Genomic DNA, 12,232 nt, shown 5'->3' with positions numbered 1-12,232 from the left:
AATAAATAAATAAATAAAAATTTATTTTTAAAATTTAAAAAACTAATAATTAAAAAAAAAAGAGTAGGGAGCACTGCGCGCCTGGTAGTAAGGAGTTGAGCTGCCAACCCAAAGGTATACAATTTGAGTCCACCAACTGCTTCTCAAGAGCAATTTCTTTTAGTGCAAATTACTGTCTCTGGAAACCCGCTGAAGGGTCAGTTATGGAGGGTCAGTTCCAACTCAGTATCCCATAAAAAACAATGGTGAAAGAGTAGCATTGAGTAATTTAATTCAGGTTATTACTAATTCAATTTCCTTGAGACAAAATTGGTTCTAACCAATCCAGCATTCGACTCTGGTTTGAAACTGTTCTTCTGCCTTCCCCACCTTCCCTCTCTCATTTCCCCAGCTTCCTCTCTCCTCCTCACTTCCTCTTTTCCTTCTTTATGTCTCATTAACCATCAATCAAAAAAACTTCAAGGAAAATTGAAACTCACAGATATATATATAATAATGAATTTCCAGTGCAGTGCCATTGTTAAAAATTACACTCTCAAGGCTTAATTCAAGCTGTAATATTTTTTGTATTTCTAGTTTCCCTTGTGCAAAATTTGTAAATTGGAAAACTAACAGGTGATGCATCTTTCTTTGTACTAACTGAATAAATTTCTGCTCTATAAAAGTAGAACTGTCAAGGAATTGAATTTACAAGTACTAAAAAAAAAAATCCACCCCACTCTATTTCAGTATTCAGCTGTTTCCTAGCAACTAGAATCTGCTGATATTTTCTCATCACAAGTAGGTAACAGGGATACAATCAGTGGACTCATATGTCAATAAAAGCAATTCAACCCAGCGAGATGGGAGAGGGGAAGGCAGGATGTAAATAATGTTCAAAAATACTAAGCATATTCTACCCAAAGTACATATCAATGTAAGTTAAAAATGTATACTTTTATTTTTTAAATATAATAAATGATCTGGGAAACAAACTTGTTTATAGAGTTGGGGGTGGGTTCTTTTCTTTTGAATGAATGAGGAAAACAATTCACATGGTTAAAAAAAAATAGTAATCTAAGGATTGATTCCTCTAGTGACGGCAATCATGAAGAATGAAGCTGCTATCCTCAAGGTAGCTGAAATTTAAACCTGGTTTACGCTACATCATAAGTTTCAGAGCAAATTTGAAACCCACACTTTACATACTCCAGGAAAAAATAGAAACATTTTTAACTACTGCAGCCAACTGCAGTACTTCTTCAAAAGTATTCTGAGGCCCATAAACACTAAAAATTGAGGTTTCAAAAATATTCTGCACATATAGCACTTCACACACATCAGATACTTCACTCTTTCCTTTTACAAAAATACACAGAAGTGCAATCTCATTTAACTTTGTTGTTGTTGTTATATACTATAGAGTCAGAACCAACCCACAGTTGACCCTCTAGCAAGTTTTCAGAGGCAGTCAATCACATGGGAGAAGACTACCCCTTCTAGCAGCTGGTGGATTCGAACCATGTGCCTTCAGGATTGCAGTGTAGCTTCTTACCACTAGGCCACAAGAGCTCCCTCCATTTAACTTTAGTTTTCTCAAAAAGTCAAAGAGAGCATAAACATGCAGGTTTCCCTTGGTAACTCATTATATCCTGAATACTTATCCTTCACATGGCACTCTGCTAGGCATCAGTGATAATTAAGTTGAAAATGGCATATCATTGTCCTAGAGAACTGAGATACTGAAAATATACAATGCAAATATCTGCTTGAGAGTGGCTCAGAGGAAGCAACAGAGAAGCAGCAGTGTATGGTTGGACTTTTCCAGAAGTAGAAAACTCTTTTTAACAAGGCAATTATCTATGCAGTCATAAAATAGTCGAGGTCTGGGTTTAGTTTCTCCACTAATTAACTGCATGAATCTTGACAAGCAACCCCCAACTTTCAGGTGCTCAACTTTCAAAGGTGAATACTGAAGAAACGTAGATGGTTAAGTTATATTGAAAGTCTCTTTGCAAAGGCAAGCACTGTGAGAAGCATTATCATACCTAAAAATGGAAGAGAAGGCTTTCTAGTTGCCAAGAAAAAGGGTAAGATACCATATAAATTATTACCATAACTCTAGCATGTTTCCTGTGCTAAAAATCCTCTATACTTTGGGCCTGTTGTCAGAAAGGACTAGTCCTTGGACAAGGACATCCTGCTGGGAAAGATGGCGGTTTAGCGGCTGAGAACAAGACCCTGAACAAGAGGGAGTGACACAGTCATGGTAACAATGGACTTGAGACCATCAGAGATGGTGAAGATGGGGAATGATAGAGTAAAGTTCCGATTTGTTGTTCACAAAGTTGTTATGAGTTATAGTTGATTTGATGTCATTTAACAACAAATGTGTCAATGACATTTACAGGCAATTAAAAAAACCTATTGCTATCAAGTTGATTTCAACTCATAGCAATTTCTTAAGGTCCAAGTGCTCCACAGGGTTTTCTTGTTGGTAAAATTTATAAAAGCAGAGCGTGGGCACATTCTTCCATGGCATTCTAAGAGCGTGTGAACTGCTAGGTTTATAGTTAGTTGTTGTTGGTGTTGTTGTTGTGTGTCATCTAGTCGAGTACAACGCATAGTGACCTTATAAACAACAGACCTGAAACTTGTCCTATCCCATGCCTTCCTCACCATCTCTGACACACGGGAGTCCATTGCTGCAGTTCCTTGTCCATCCACCTCTCTTTCACTGACATTCCACTCTTCCAACCTCGATGTCCCTTTCCAAGGAATAGCCTTCCTTGCCTAGCAACATTTTGTTCCTCTAAGGAGCACTCGGTTGCTCTACTTCCAGGACACATTTATTTGATTGTTTTTTTTTTGGTGTTCCATGGGATATTCAGTACTCTTCTCCAACAACTCTTTGAGTTGTGACTCAAAGACATCAGTTCTTCTATCATTCTTAATTATTGTCCAGCTCTCACAAGTGTTTGAAAATAGCATGACCTGAATCAGGTGCCTCTTGGTCTCTAAATTATCATCACTCTTCAGTATTTTGGAGAGGTCCCTGACAATGGACTTGCTCAAGGCAATACATCTCCTGATCTCCTGACTGTTGGTACCAAGAATGTTTGATTGTTGATAAAAGTAAGAGGAAATCAATGACAACTCTAACTCGTTCTCCATCTATCATAATGTTGCCTATTGGCCCAGTGTGAAGAACTCTATTTTCTTGATGTTGAGATGTAATCCATATTGAAGACTATAATACTTGGTCTTCTGCAGCAAGCATTTCAAGTCCTATTCTCTTTCAGTAAGCAAGAAAAAAAAAAGAAAATTCACTCCTCCTAAAACAGTATTCCTCACATGAATTATCTCCTTCAAATTAATAGATACATATTGCACTCTGGAATTACAAAAGCACTTTCATACATAGTACTGACTTTGTAATAAATAAAAAGAGTCTTGGTGGCATAGTGGTTAAATACTGACCAGCTAACAGAAAAAGTTCAAATCTACCAGCCACTCCAAAAGAAAAAGATGGCACAGTCTACTTCCATAAAGATTGCAGCCTGGACAATTTTATGGGCACCTCTACCTTTAACATCATCATGGGTCAGGCTCACTGGCAACAGGTTTAATTTACTTTGGTTCTATGAAATACTAGGATATTTCACTACAACAAGAAAATAATCCTTATTCAAATTCATTCATGAGGTGCCTGTACTCTAGGTTTTTTTACTAAAATAAAATATATAGAGGGTAATAAGCCAAGTCAGTTTTATACTGACTTGTTCTTCTGTCATATCCAATTCATTGCAAACCTTGAAATAAATTCAATTTGGCATGTTATCTTGTTTTGTCTTCATTCTCTGTTCTTTAAAAACAACAGCCACTAATATTGTTTAAAATTACCATGTAGTTGACTCCTAAATCTGTATCTAAATCTCTTAGCACTCTTCTGAGTTCTAATCCCATGTTTTATTAATCCCATAAACACCCCAAAGCCAAAACCAAACTCACTGCCCTTAAGAAGATTCTAACTCATCTCAACCATGTATCTGGTTTCTAAAGCTACAAATGGTAATGGGTGCAGACTGCCCCATCCTTATCTCACAGAACAGCTGGGGGATTAGAATCACTGAACTTTCAGTTAGCAGCCTTGCACATAATTCATTAAACCACCAGGGGTCCTCAATACACAAATTAAAAAAAATTCATTTTCTCTCCCAAATAGTTCTGTCTCAAATACCTATTGCTAAAAACTCATGTACATGAGCAGCTTACAATAGTAGTTTTAACTGGATGGATACAAGATGGTCTACTGACATGGAGGAAAGGGGGGATATTAAAACGCTACTATATTCCTCATTCTTTTGAAAATTCTCCTTTTAATATATACATTTTTCACACGCGCACACACACACTGTACAAATTAAAATTTAAACAGCAGCAACATATTATAAACTGGACTTTATAAAGGAATTAACAAAACAAGATCTTACAAACAGAACAAAGATCAAGTCCAGCTCAATATCCTCAGTAAACAACAATGTACCTATTTTATGATAGGCAAAGTGAATGATTTCTTTCTGTTAAGTATGATTGTGTCCAAATGCAAAGTTACGTTTCCTAGAGACTGGAACCAAGGGAAATAAATTAGATGTGCCTTATAGTAAGAGCTGAAGTGAAAGTTGTCATTCAGAATAATTTATTTAATAATATGCTAAAACTTCATGAATTTACAAAATGGGGAAAATGATGGATTCAACACACAGAAATCTAGTGCTACCAAGTAACACTAAATAACTAGAAAGCAATATTAGAAAAGACTTTTAATCAACTCAAAACTCAAATCAGATTAATAAATTAAAACCCAATTAGTTAAACACAAATAAGACAAAGAAAACGGTATTATTCCAAAATAAGAAGCTATTCAGGAAAATAATCATATTTAACTACAGCTTAGGAACTAAATGGAACACTGATTTTTTTTAAAAAGGGGGGATAAAATATTTAAGAGGATTCCAAATTCTACAGAAAAAAAAATTCCTTGATCAAGAGCCTTTTAAAAAGCATATTTTTCTAAAGCAACAAATACTTGGTAAGTCATAGATTTTACTACTATTCTAAAACTGTGACAAATAAAATCCTTTTCAAAAAAAGAAAATCCTTTCTTTTCTCTGTAAGTCCAAAAAAGAGCTGCTTACTTGCTTGTCAATTACTTCCCTGGAAACTTCTCAAATTCTTTTCTATATCTAAATAAGAAGTGTAAGAAATGTATTTTCTGCAAGTCTGGTTAGTTTTGCTTGATTTTTCTTTTTAAGTTTTATCAGCATCATCTAATGATGATACCCACATAAACTTAGTTCTATGATGCAAAAGAGAGAACTTATCTTACAGAAATCGAACTACAAGTCAAGACAGTGTCTCATAAAAAAAAATTAAATAAATAAAAATCTAAGCCAACACAGCAAAACATGCTGCACTGCTCAATATTGTCAGAAGATGTACATGGAGATGCAAGTTACAATCATCCTCTCTTATCAACCTGCTGACCATTCCGCTTCACATTATCCTTCCTCTGAAACCAACTTCTGACTACTTAGGGTTGGATGTGGAAAGAATAGTATTTCTAACGTAGAAATTCATAGGGTTTTTTCCTATTTTCATTCAATATCTCTAAGTATCCTTATCTTCTACCCAGAGAGTTCAAAACTTGGAAAATATTTACATCAGTCTGCAATATATCCTCTCTTTTACAATCAATTACAGGACAGATACATTTAAAAAAAAAATACAAATACACTTAGAAAACACTGCATTATCTGAGAGAGAAAAGCAACCAGGGAGAGTTATTACAAAGCAATTTAAAATTCATTACAAATTTACTTAAGCTTTGCAATAAAAAAAACCTAGGGATCGTGAAATGGCCAGTAGAATATCATTAGAAATCTGAATACCATTATAAAAGTAAAATTAATTTATTACCTAAAAAAACACAAAACAAAACGATCAAGGGTAATTTGATGGGGAGTGGTGAAAGATATGGGAAAGATTCAGTGTGAAAAACAAAGTATCTGATCTTTGTAAATAAACCAGTACAAAATTTTAAAAATAAATAAATAAAAATGTAAAACAGAATGCATAGGAATGATTGTATGAAACATAATACAAATGAAAGATTGTATAAAACACAAGGTACAATACTGAAACATAATGTAAAGGAATTATATGAAAACTAACAATTTATTATTTTTTTTTTAAGGGTAAGTAATAAAGTGAAGTACTTACTGCCAAAGCTTTGGATAATTTGGCTCTAAATTCATTCAAGATGATGGCCACTATGTCCTTAAGGGGTACATAAGCAAAGCCGTCTTCCAGGTAGACTTTCCTTCCTCGAAACAAATCTAGAGCATCAGCAAAAGGAATCTGAATTCAAAGCAAAATGGAAAAGTCAGTCAGCACTTCTCATGATAAATAAGTCTTCACATGCATTAAACCTAAACAAAACTGTTACTGTCCGAAATACATTTGTAATAGGACATGCAAAAGAAAGAAAAAAAAACCAAAAAAAAACAGGCCATTGGCCATTTTATACTCCTTAAAATAAAACATTTAGCATTAGGAAGCGGTGGCAGTCCCTTCCCTACCATTCGGTTCAGAGTAAATGATGATATGTCATCTGTTGTTATCGAATGCTACATCAGCTGTCGAATCAAGTACAACTCATAGCGACCCTATGAACAATAGACTTGAACACTGTCCCCTATCTGTGTCATCCTCATCATCTCTGACACACTTGAGCTCACTGCTACAGTCACTGTGTCAATCCATCTCATTCTAGGTCTTCCTTTCTTTTGTTGAATCTCCATCTTTCCAACCATGACATTCCTTTCCACAGAAAGCCTCTCTTAGCAACATGTCCAAAGTATGTGAAACAAAGAGGGTCACTGTGACTCAGAAGTGACTTGAGAATAGTGAGTTTTAAAAATACATTATATTCACCTCACATGACACATTTACATTATAATCACTATCAAAGAGGATCCTAACATGTACATGCAAAATACTAAAATTACTAAGGACAGCAGCCTTTAATATGGATTGAAGCTCAACATCAAGAAAGCAAAGATTCTCACTACTGGGCCAAGTGGCAACATCATGATACATGGTGAAGGGATTAAGATTGTTAACAACTTTAGTTTGCTTAGCTCCACAATCAATACCCTTGGTACCAGCAGCCAGGAAATTAAAAGATGTATTGCCTGTTGTCAGGGGTATCTCCAAAGTACTGAAAGCAATGATGTCAGTCTGGAGACTAAGATGTACCTGATCTAGACCAGTCTTTGCCATTACTTGCTATGCATCAGAAAGCTGGACAATGACTAGGGATGACAGAAGGAGAATTGATACCTTTGAGCTGTGGTGCTGGAGAAGACTATTGAATATACCATGGACTGCTAGGAGAACAAACAGGTTCATCCTACAGAGGGTGACTGACACCAGGCTGCTCCTTGGAGGCAAGGATTCTGAAGCTTCATCTGACATACTCTGGACATGTTGCAAGGCGGGATCAGTCCCTGGAGAGGGATGTCATGCTTCAGAGGGTGGAGGGGCAGCCAAGAGAGGATGACCCTCAATGAGATGGATTGATCCAGTGATTGGGGTTATGGGTGTAGGTGTGTCAGAGACAAAAAGATTGGCACAGGATAGAGCAGGGTTTAGGGCTGTTGTATATAGAGTCACCAAGGGTCACAGGCAACTCAATGTCAAATAACAACAACTAATTATTATTTATGCAATTCTGTATTTTGCCATTAAGATATTAAAAAATATACTGAAAAGTTAATCTCAGAAATAAGAAATGGGAAAACATATTCATTTTGGCATAAAATAAGTATTTGTCTGTAAATATTTTAAATACTATTCCAATTATATTTTTGTAGTCACATAAATTATCCCAAAATTCTGAGATGAGAGAATAATTCTAAGAGCAGAAAGGATGCAAAAATCACCCTCACTCTCTAATACAGAAAGCATTTCTCATTTTTAAAACTGAAGTGAAAAAATGATTCCTAACTTTCCAACTTATCGAAATTTTAGGAAGAGTTGAATCTAAATGCCTACAATTCTATATATACAACATTATTTCACACACAACAGAGTGCATGTTTTTTAGCAGATAGCTTTTGATTTATTTGATGTTTTCTGTAATTACAGCACAGCCATGTCCTCAAGGAATCCATCACTTAGTTGAGACAACAAGACAAGCACACAAGGAAAGGCAAACAGCCTCCACAGTGGTACCATTTACGATTCAGTCTGCACTAAGCAGACAGATTTGCACAGGACTTGGCAGAGAAGTAGCTGAGAAGGTTAGCAGCAAGTATCCACACAAGGAGAGCAGACACACAAAGCCTGAAAAAATAAGGTCTAATCCAAGGCTGGCTACTAACTGGACTTGTAATTTTTAACTTCAATGAATTCTAGCCAAATCTGTAAAAGTGGAGAAGAGGAAGAGATGGACTATATGACTCTTAGAGGTTCTTCACCTCTAACAATTCAGCATATTTGGGTAATCACAGTAGAAATAAAAGTGTCCAGACAGAAGAAAAAGATGATGTATAGGCAGCGTAACAGGAAATGTGAAATAAGGGAGGGATAAATATTAATTCTCCCAGTCCAGAATTGGAAGGCTGACTGAATGATGACCCACCTGGTAGAAACAGGGAAGCTAAAATGGGCAGCTAATGTGGAGGCAGCATTTTAAGTTACTAGCCCTTGTCAATAATAATCAGTAAACACCTTTAAAAGTATTGTGGTGCAGAGATGCCACTATCTAATATTAATACTGATTTTAGCTCTCCCCCAATCCCCTTCTGGAAAAATACAGTCCAGAAGTCATTCAAGCAAAGTAAATGTTAGTCCTGAGGAGGTAGGGAGACCAAAAAGTTCCAGAATGCTGGAACTTGAGTGGATTAAGGAAATCATCTTCACGTGAAAGTAAACTGGCACAGAGAAGCAGAGTCTGAAAAAAGAAGAGGAATTCCAAGTAGGTGGGCAGCGCAAAGCACAGACTCAGGGGACAAGAGCAGCAAAAAGGACTTCTACTCAAGATATTCATTGAGCACAAGCCGCTGGAGCCACATAAGTAATGAGGGCATCTGGACAGAGTAGCCTGGTATAGGGCATAGAACCAAAGGTACTATGAGGTGTGCCTTTCTTTAAAAGAAATTCTGAAGCAGAGAGCAAAGCCCCAGAAAGGTTAGAAGCCATTTGTGTAGGAGGACAGCCAGAACAGATGTTGGCATATCTTAGGGGAGGAAGAACAAGAGCTATTGTGACACTGAGTTTCCATGAATGACTTTAATTAAGAATGTATATAAAGGTCAATGTGTTAGAAAATGTTTTACGTTTGCATACCTTATAAACTGACTCCATCTCCAACTGAGTCCCACTTAAACTTGGTGATGAAGCAATGATCACTTGTTCCCGCTGATTCTTCTCTTCATCACTTATCTAAAAGGGCACACAGTTTACAATGAGAGAAATTAAAATCTTCATTCACTTTCAATAAAATGCTTTACTTTTCTACTTGAATGCATACTTTTATTTAAAAATACACTGTACACTCTCAAATCTTTCATAGTATGAGTAGTAAAACCTTACCACAAATGAAGTCAAAATTGGGGGGAGGGGAAATGATCCAACTTCCATAATCTTTCAAATTTCTACTTGGATAATTTCCAACTTATGCATCTTTACAAGAACATTAGCAAAAGAAATACAGCAAGAGGAAGATAGTTCAAATTAAAAAATCTGGTTGACATAAAATAAAAATAAGTATGATTCCAATTCAAAAGCTACAATAATTGACAGAGATGTTCAGAAGAATTGCATAACTAGCTTCCAATTCAATTTTTGCAGAAATAGCTATAAATTTACTATCTCATACTGACAATTGCCTCACCAAGGACAGATAAAAATATAAATGATAAACTGAACGAAAAATTTATAGCATCTGAGAATGTGTTATTTTCAACAAACCCCTAATGGTTGCCTACAGTCTAAACAGACCCATAGCTGACCCTCTAATGAGTTTTCAGAGACAATCAATTTGCATGGGAGGGAGATTGTCCATCCTTCTCCCATGGAGCAACTAGTGGATTTGAACCTTGTTCATTCAGAATCGCTCCCAAAGTAGTGATTCGTTAATACTTGTAATCTCAAAGTGGGGAGTAAAAAACTCAATATTCATAAAGGCTGTTGTTGTTTTTGTACTTATGTGCCTGTCTATTCACCTGTGATTCATAGCAACCCTGTGTACAACAACCCTAAACCCTACTCTATCCCTTGCCAATCTTACTGTCTCTGGCACATCAACCCACGGTGCCTCAGTCACTGAGTCAAACCATCTGACTGAGGGTCTTTCTCTCCTGTACTGTCCCTCCACCCTCCCAAGCATGACATCCCTCTCCAAGGACTAATCCCGTCTTGCAACATGTCCAAAGTATGTCAGACAAAGCTTCAGAATCCTTGCCTCCAAGGAGCAGCCTGGTCTCACCCTCTCCAGGATGAACTTGTTTGCTCTCCTAACAGTCCATGGTATATTCAACACTCTTCTCCGGCACCACAACTCAAAAGCATCAATTCTCTTTCTATCATCCCTAGTCATTGTCCAGCTTTCAGATGCATAGCAAGTAATTGCAAAGACTATAGCCTGGTTATAATAATAAATATAAATAAAAATAATAATGTAGTACTTTTGTCTTAATTACCAACTGCTGCTAAAATAGAATTACCATAAGTGGGAAGTGTTCATAGACAGAAATTGCCTGAGTCAGGAAAACAATGAGATAATGTGTGTTATGTTAAGTCAGTAAGTTTATGGTAAGGAGCTCTAATGGCACGGTGCAATGGCGTGCTGGACTGCTAGCCAAAAGGATGGTGATTTGAATCCTCCCGCTCCAAGGAGGGAAAAAGATGGCAATCTCCTCCCATTGAAATGTAAAGGCTTGGAAACCTGATAGAGGGTTACCAGGAGCTGCTGTTAACATGAAGGCAGCAGAAGATCATGCTGTTACACAGAAGAAAAAATTAATGTAGAAGCACTACATGAAGTTGAAGATTCTATTATAACCACATGCCTCAATGAGGATGAGCAAAAGCTTCTGCTCACATATATCATGTGAAGAAAGAGTCTCCGGCGAAGGTCTGTGCCTGTGTAAGGGCAGGTCTTTGTGTCCTGGTACCACAAATTGAATGCTCAGTTCTAACATTCACTAGCCAAACAATTTGGACAAGTGCTTAGGTTTGTCTGAGATTTTGCTTCCCCATCAGAAAAAGGAATGACTTTGTAGAACTGTTGGGGAGAGTGGTAATACAGTTGACATTTGAACAGTGTGGGAGTAGTTGTTGTGGTTGTTATGTGCTATCAAGTCTCCAGCAACCCTATGTACAGCAACTCTGAAGCCTGCCCTGTCCTGAGCCAGTCTCACTAATTTCAACATGCCAATCTCCACTGCCCAGCTACTTTATAAATGCATCTCATCCATCCCTCCACCCTTCCGAGCATGATGTCCTCCTTCAAGGAGAGTCAGTATCTTTCACTGTCAAAAATCCATGTACAACCCTCAGTGGACCTTGAACAGCATGGTTTAAACTGTCACATACTCCTCACATGGAGATGATTACTATCACATGGCATTTTAAGTAGATATCTGAGACCCTCAAGTTTATCCCAATAGCAAAAAGGGACGGGAAGAAACCCAAGTATAAATGGACACTCTAAGTTCAAATCTACAGACTCTGAATATTGCACTAGAGTGCCTAGAAGCCAAAGGAAAGGGAAGAAATTAAGGAGCTGAATAGAAGATTTCAAAGAGCAGCTTGAGAAGATGAGGTAAAGTATTATAATGAAATGTGTAAGGAGCTGCAGTCAGAAAATCAAAAAGGCCGGAATAGCTTGACATTTCTTATGCTAAAAGAACTAAAGAACAAATTCAAGTCACGAGTTGCAATACTTAAGGGGCAGAATACTGAATGATTCAGGAAGCATTAAAAGAAGATGGAAGACATATACAGAGTATCAAGAAGAATTGGCTGAAACAGAAGAATTTCATAAAGCAACATATGATCAAAAGGCAATGTCATTATGCTGAGTGAGGTATCTCAGTCACAAAGGGACAAATGCTATATGGTGCCACTGTTGTAGAATGAGGCTGGCATTGGGGTGGGGGTAAGATTGAAGTCGATACTTGTT

The 12,232-nt window shown here is 36.9% G+C and overlaps 1 protein-coding gene across 1 annotated transcript in view; it reads right to left on the bottom strand.

Annotated features, from left to right (window-relative positions):
• PRIM2 (primase, DNA, polypeptide 2 (58kDa)) overlaps positions 1-12,232 on the bottom strand; it is a 443,510-nt gene that overhangs the window by 353,046 nt on the left and 78,232 nt on the right. The window contains exons 5-6 of the mRNA XM_006893148.1: positions 9,394-9,489; positions 6,262-6,399 (exon numbers count right to left, since the gene is read on the bottom strand). Coding sequence (XP_006893210.1) covers positions 6,262-6,399; positions 9,394-9,489 — 234 coding nt within the window. The remainder of the gene's footprint in view (positions 1-6,261; positions 6,400-9,393; positions 9,490-12,232) is intronic.

Source organism: Elephantulus edwardii, unplaced genomic scaffold (assembly GCF_000299155.1).
Source record: "Elephantulus edwardii isolate Elephantulus edwardi_28Jun2011 unplaced genomic scaffold, EleEdw1.0 scaffold00124, whole genome shotgun sequence".
NCBI lineage: Eukaryota > Metazoa > Chordata > Mammalia > Macroscelidea > Macroscelididae > Elephantulus > Elephantulus edwardii.
This window is presented reverse-complemented; position numbering and strand designations above follow the sequence as displayed.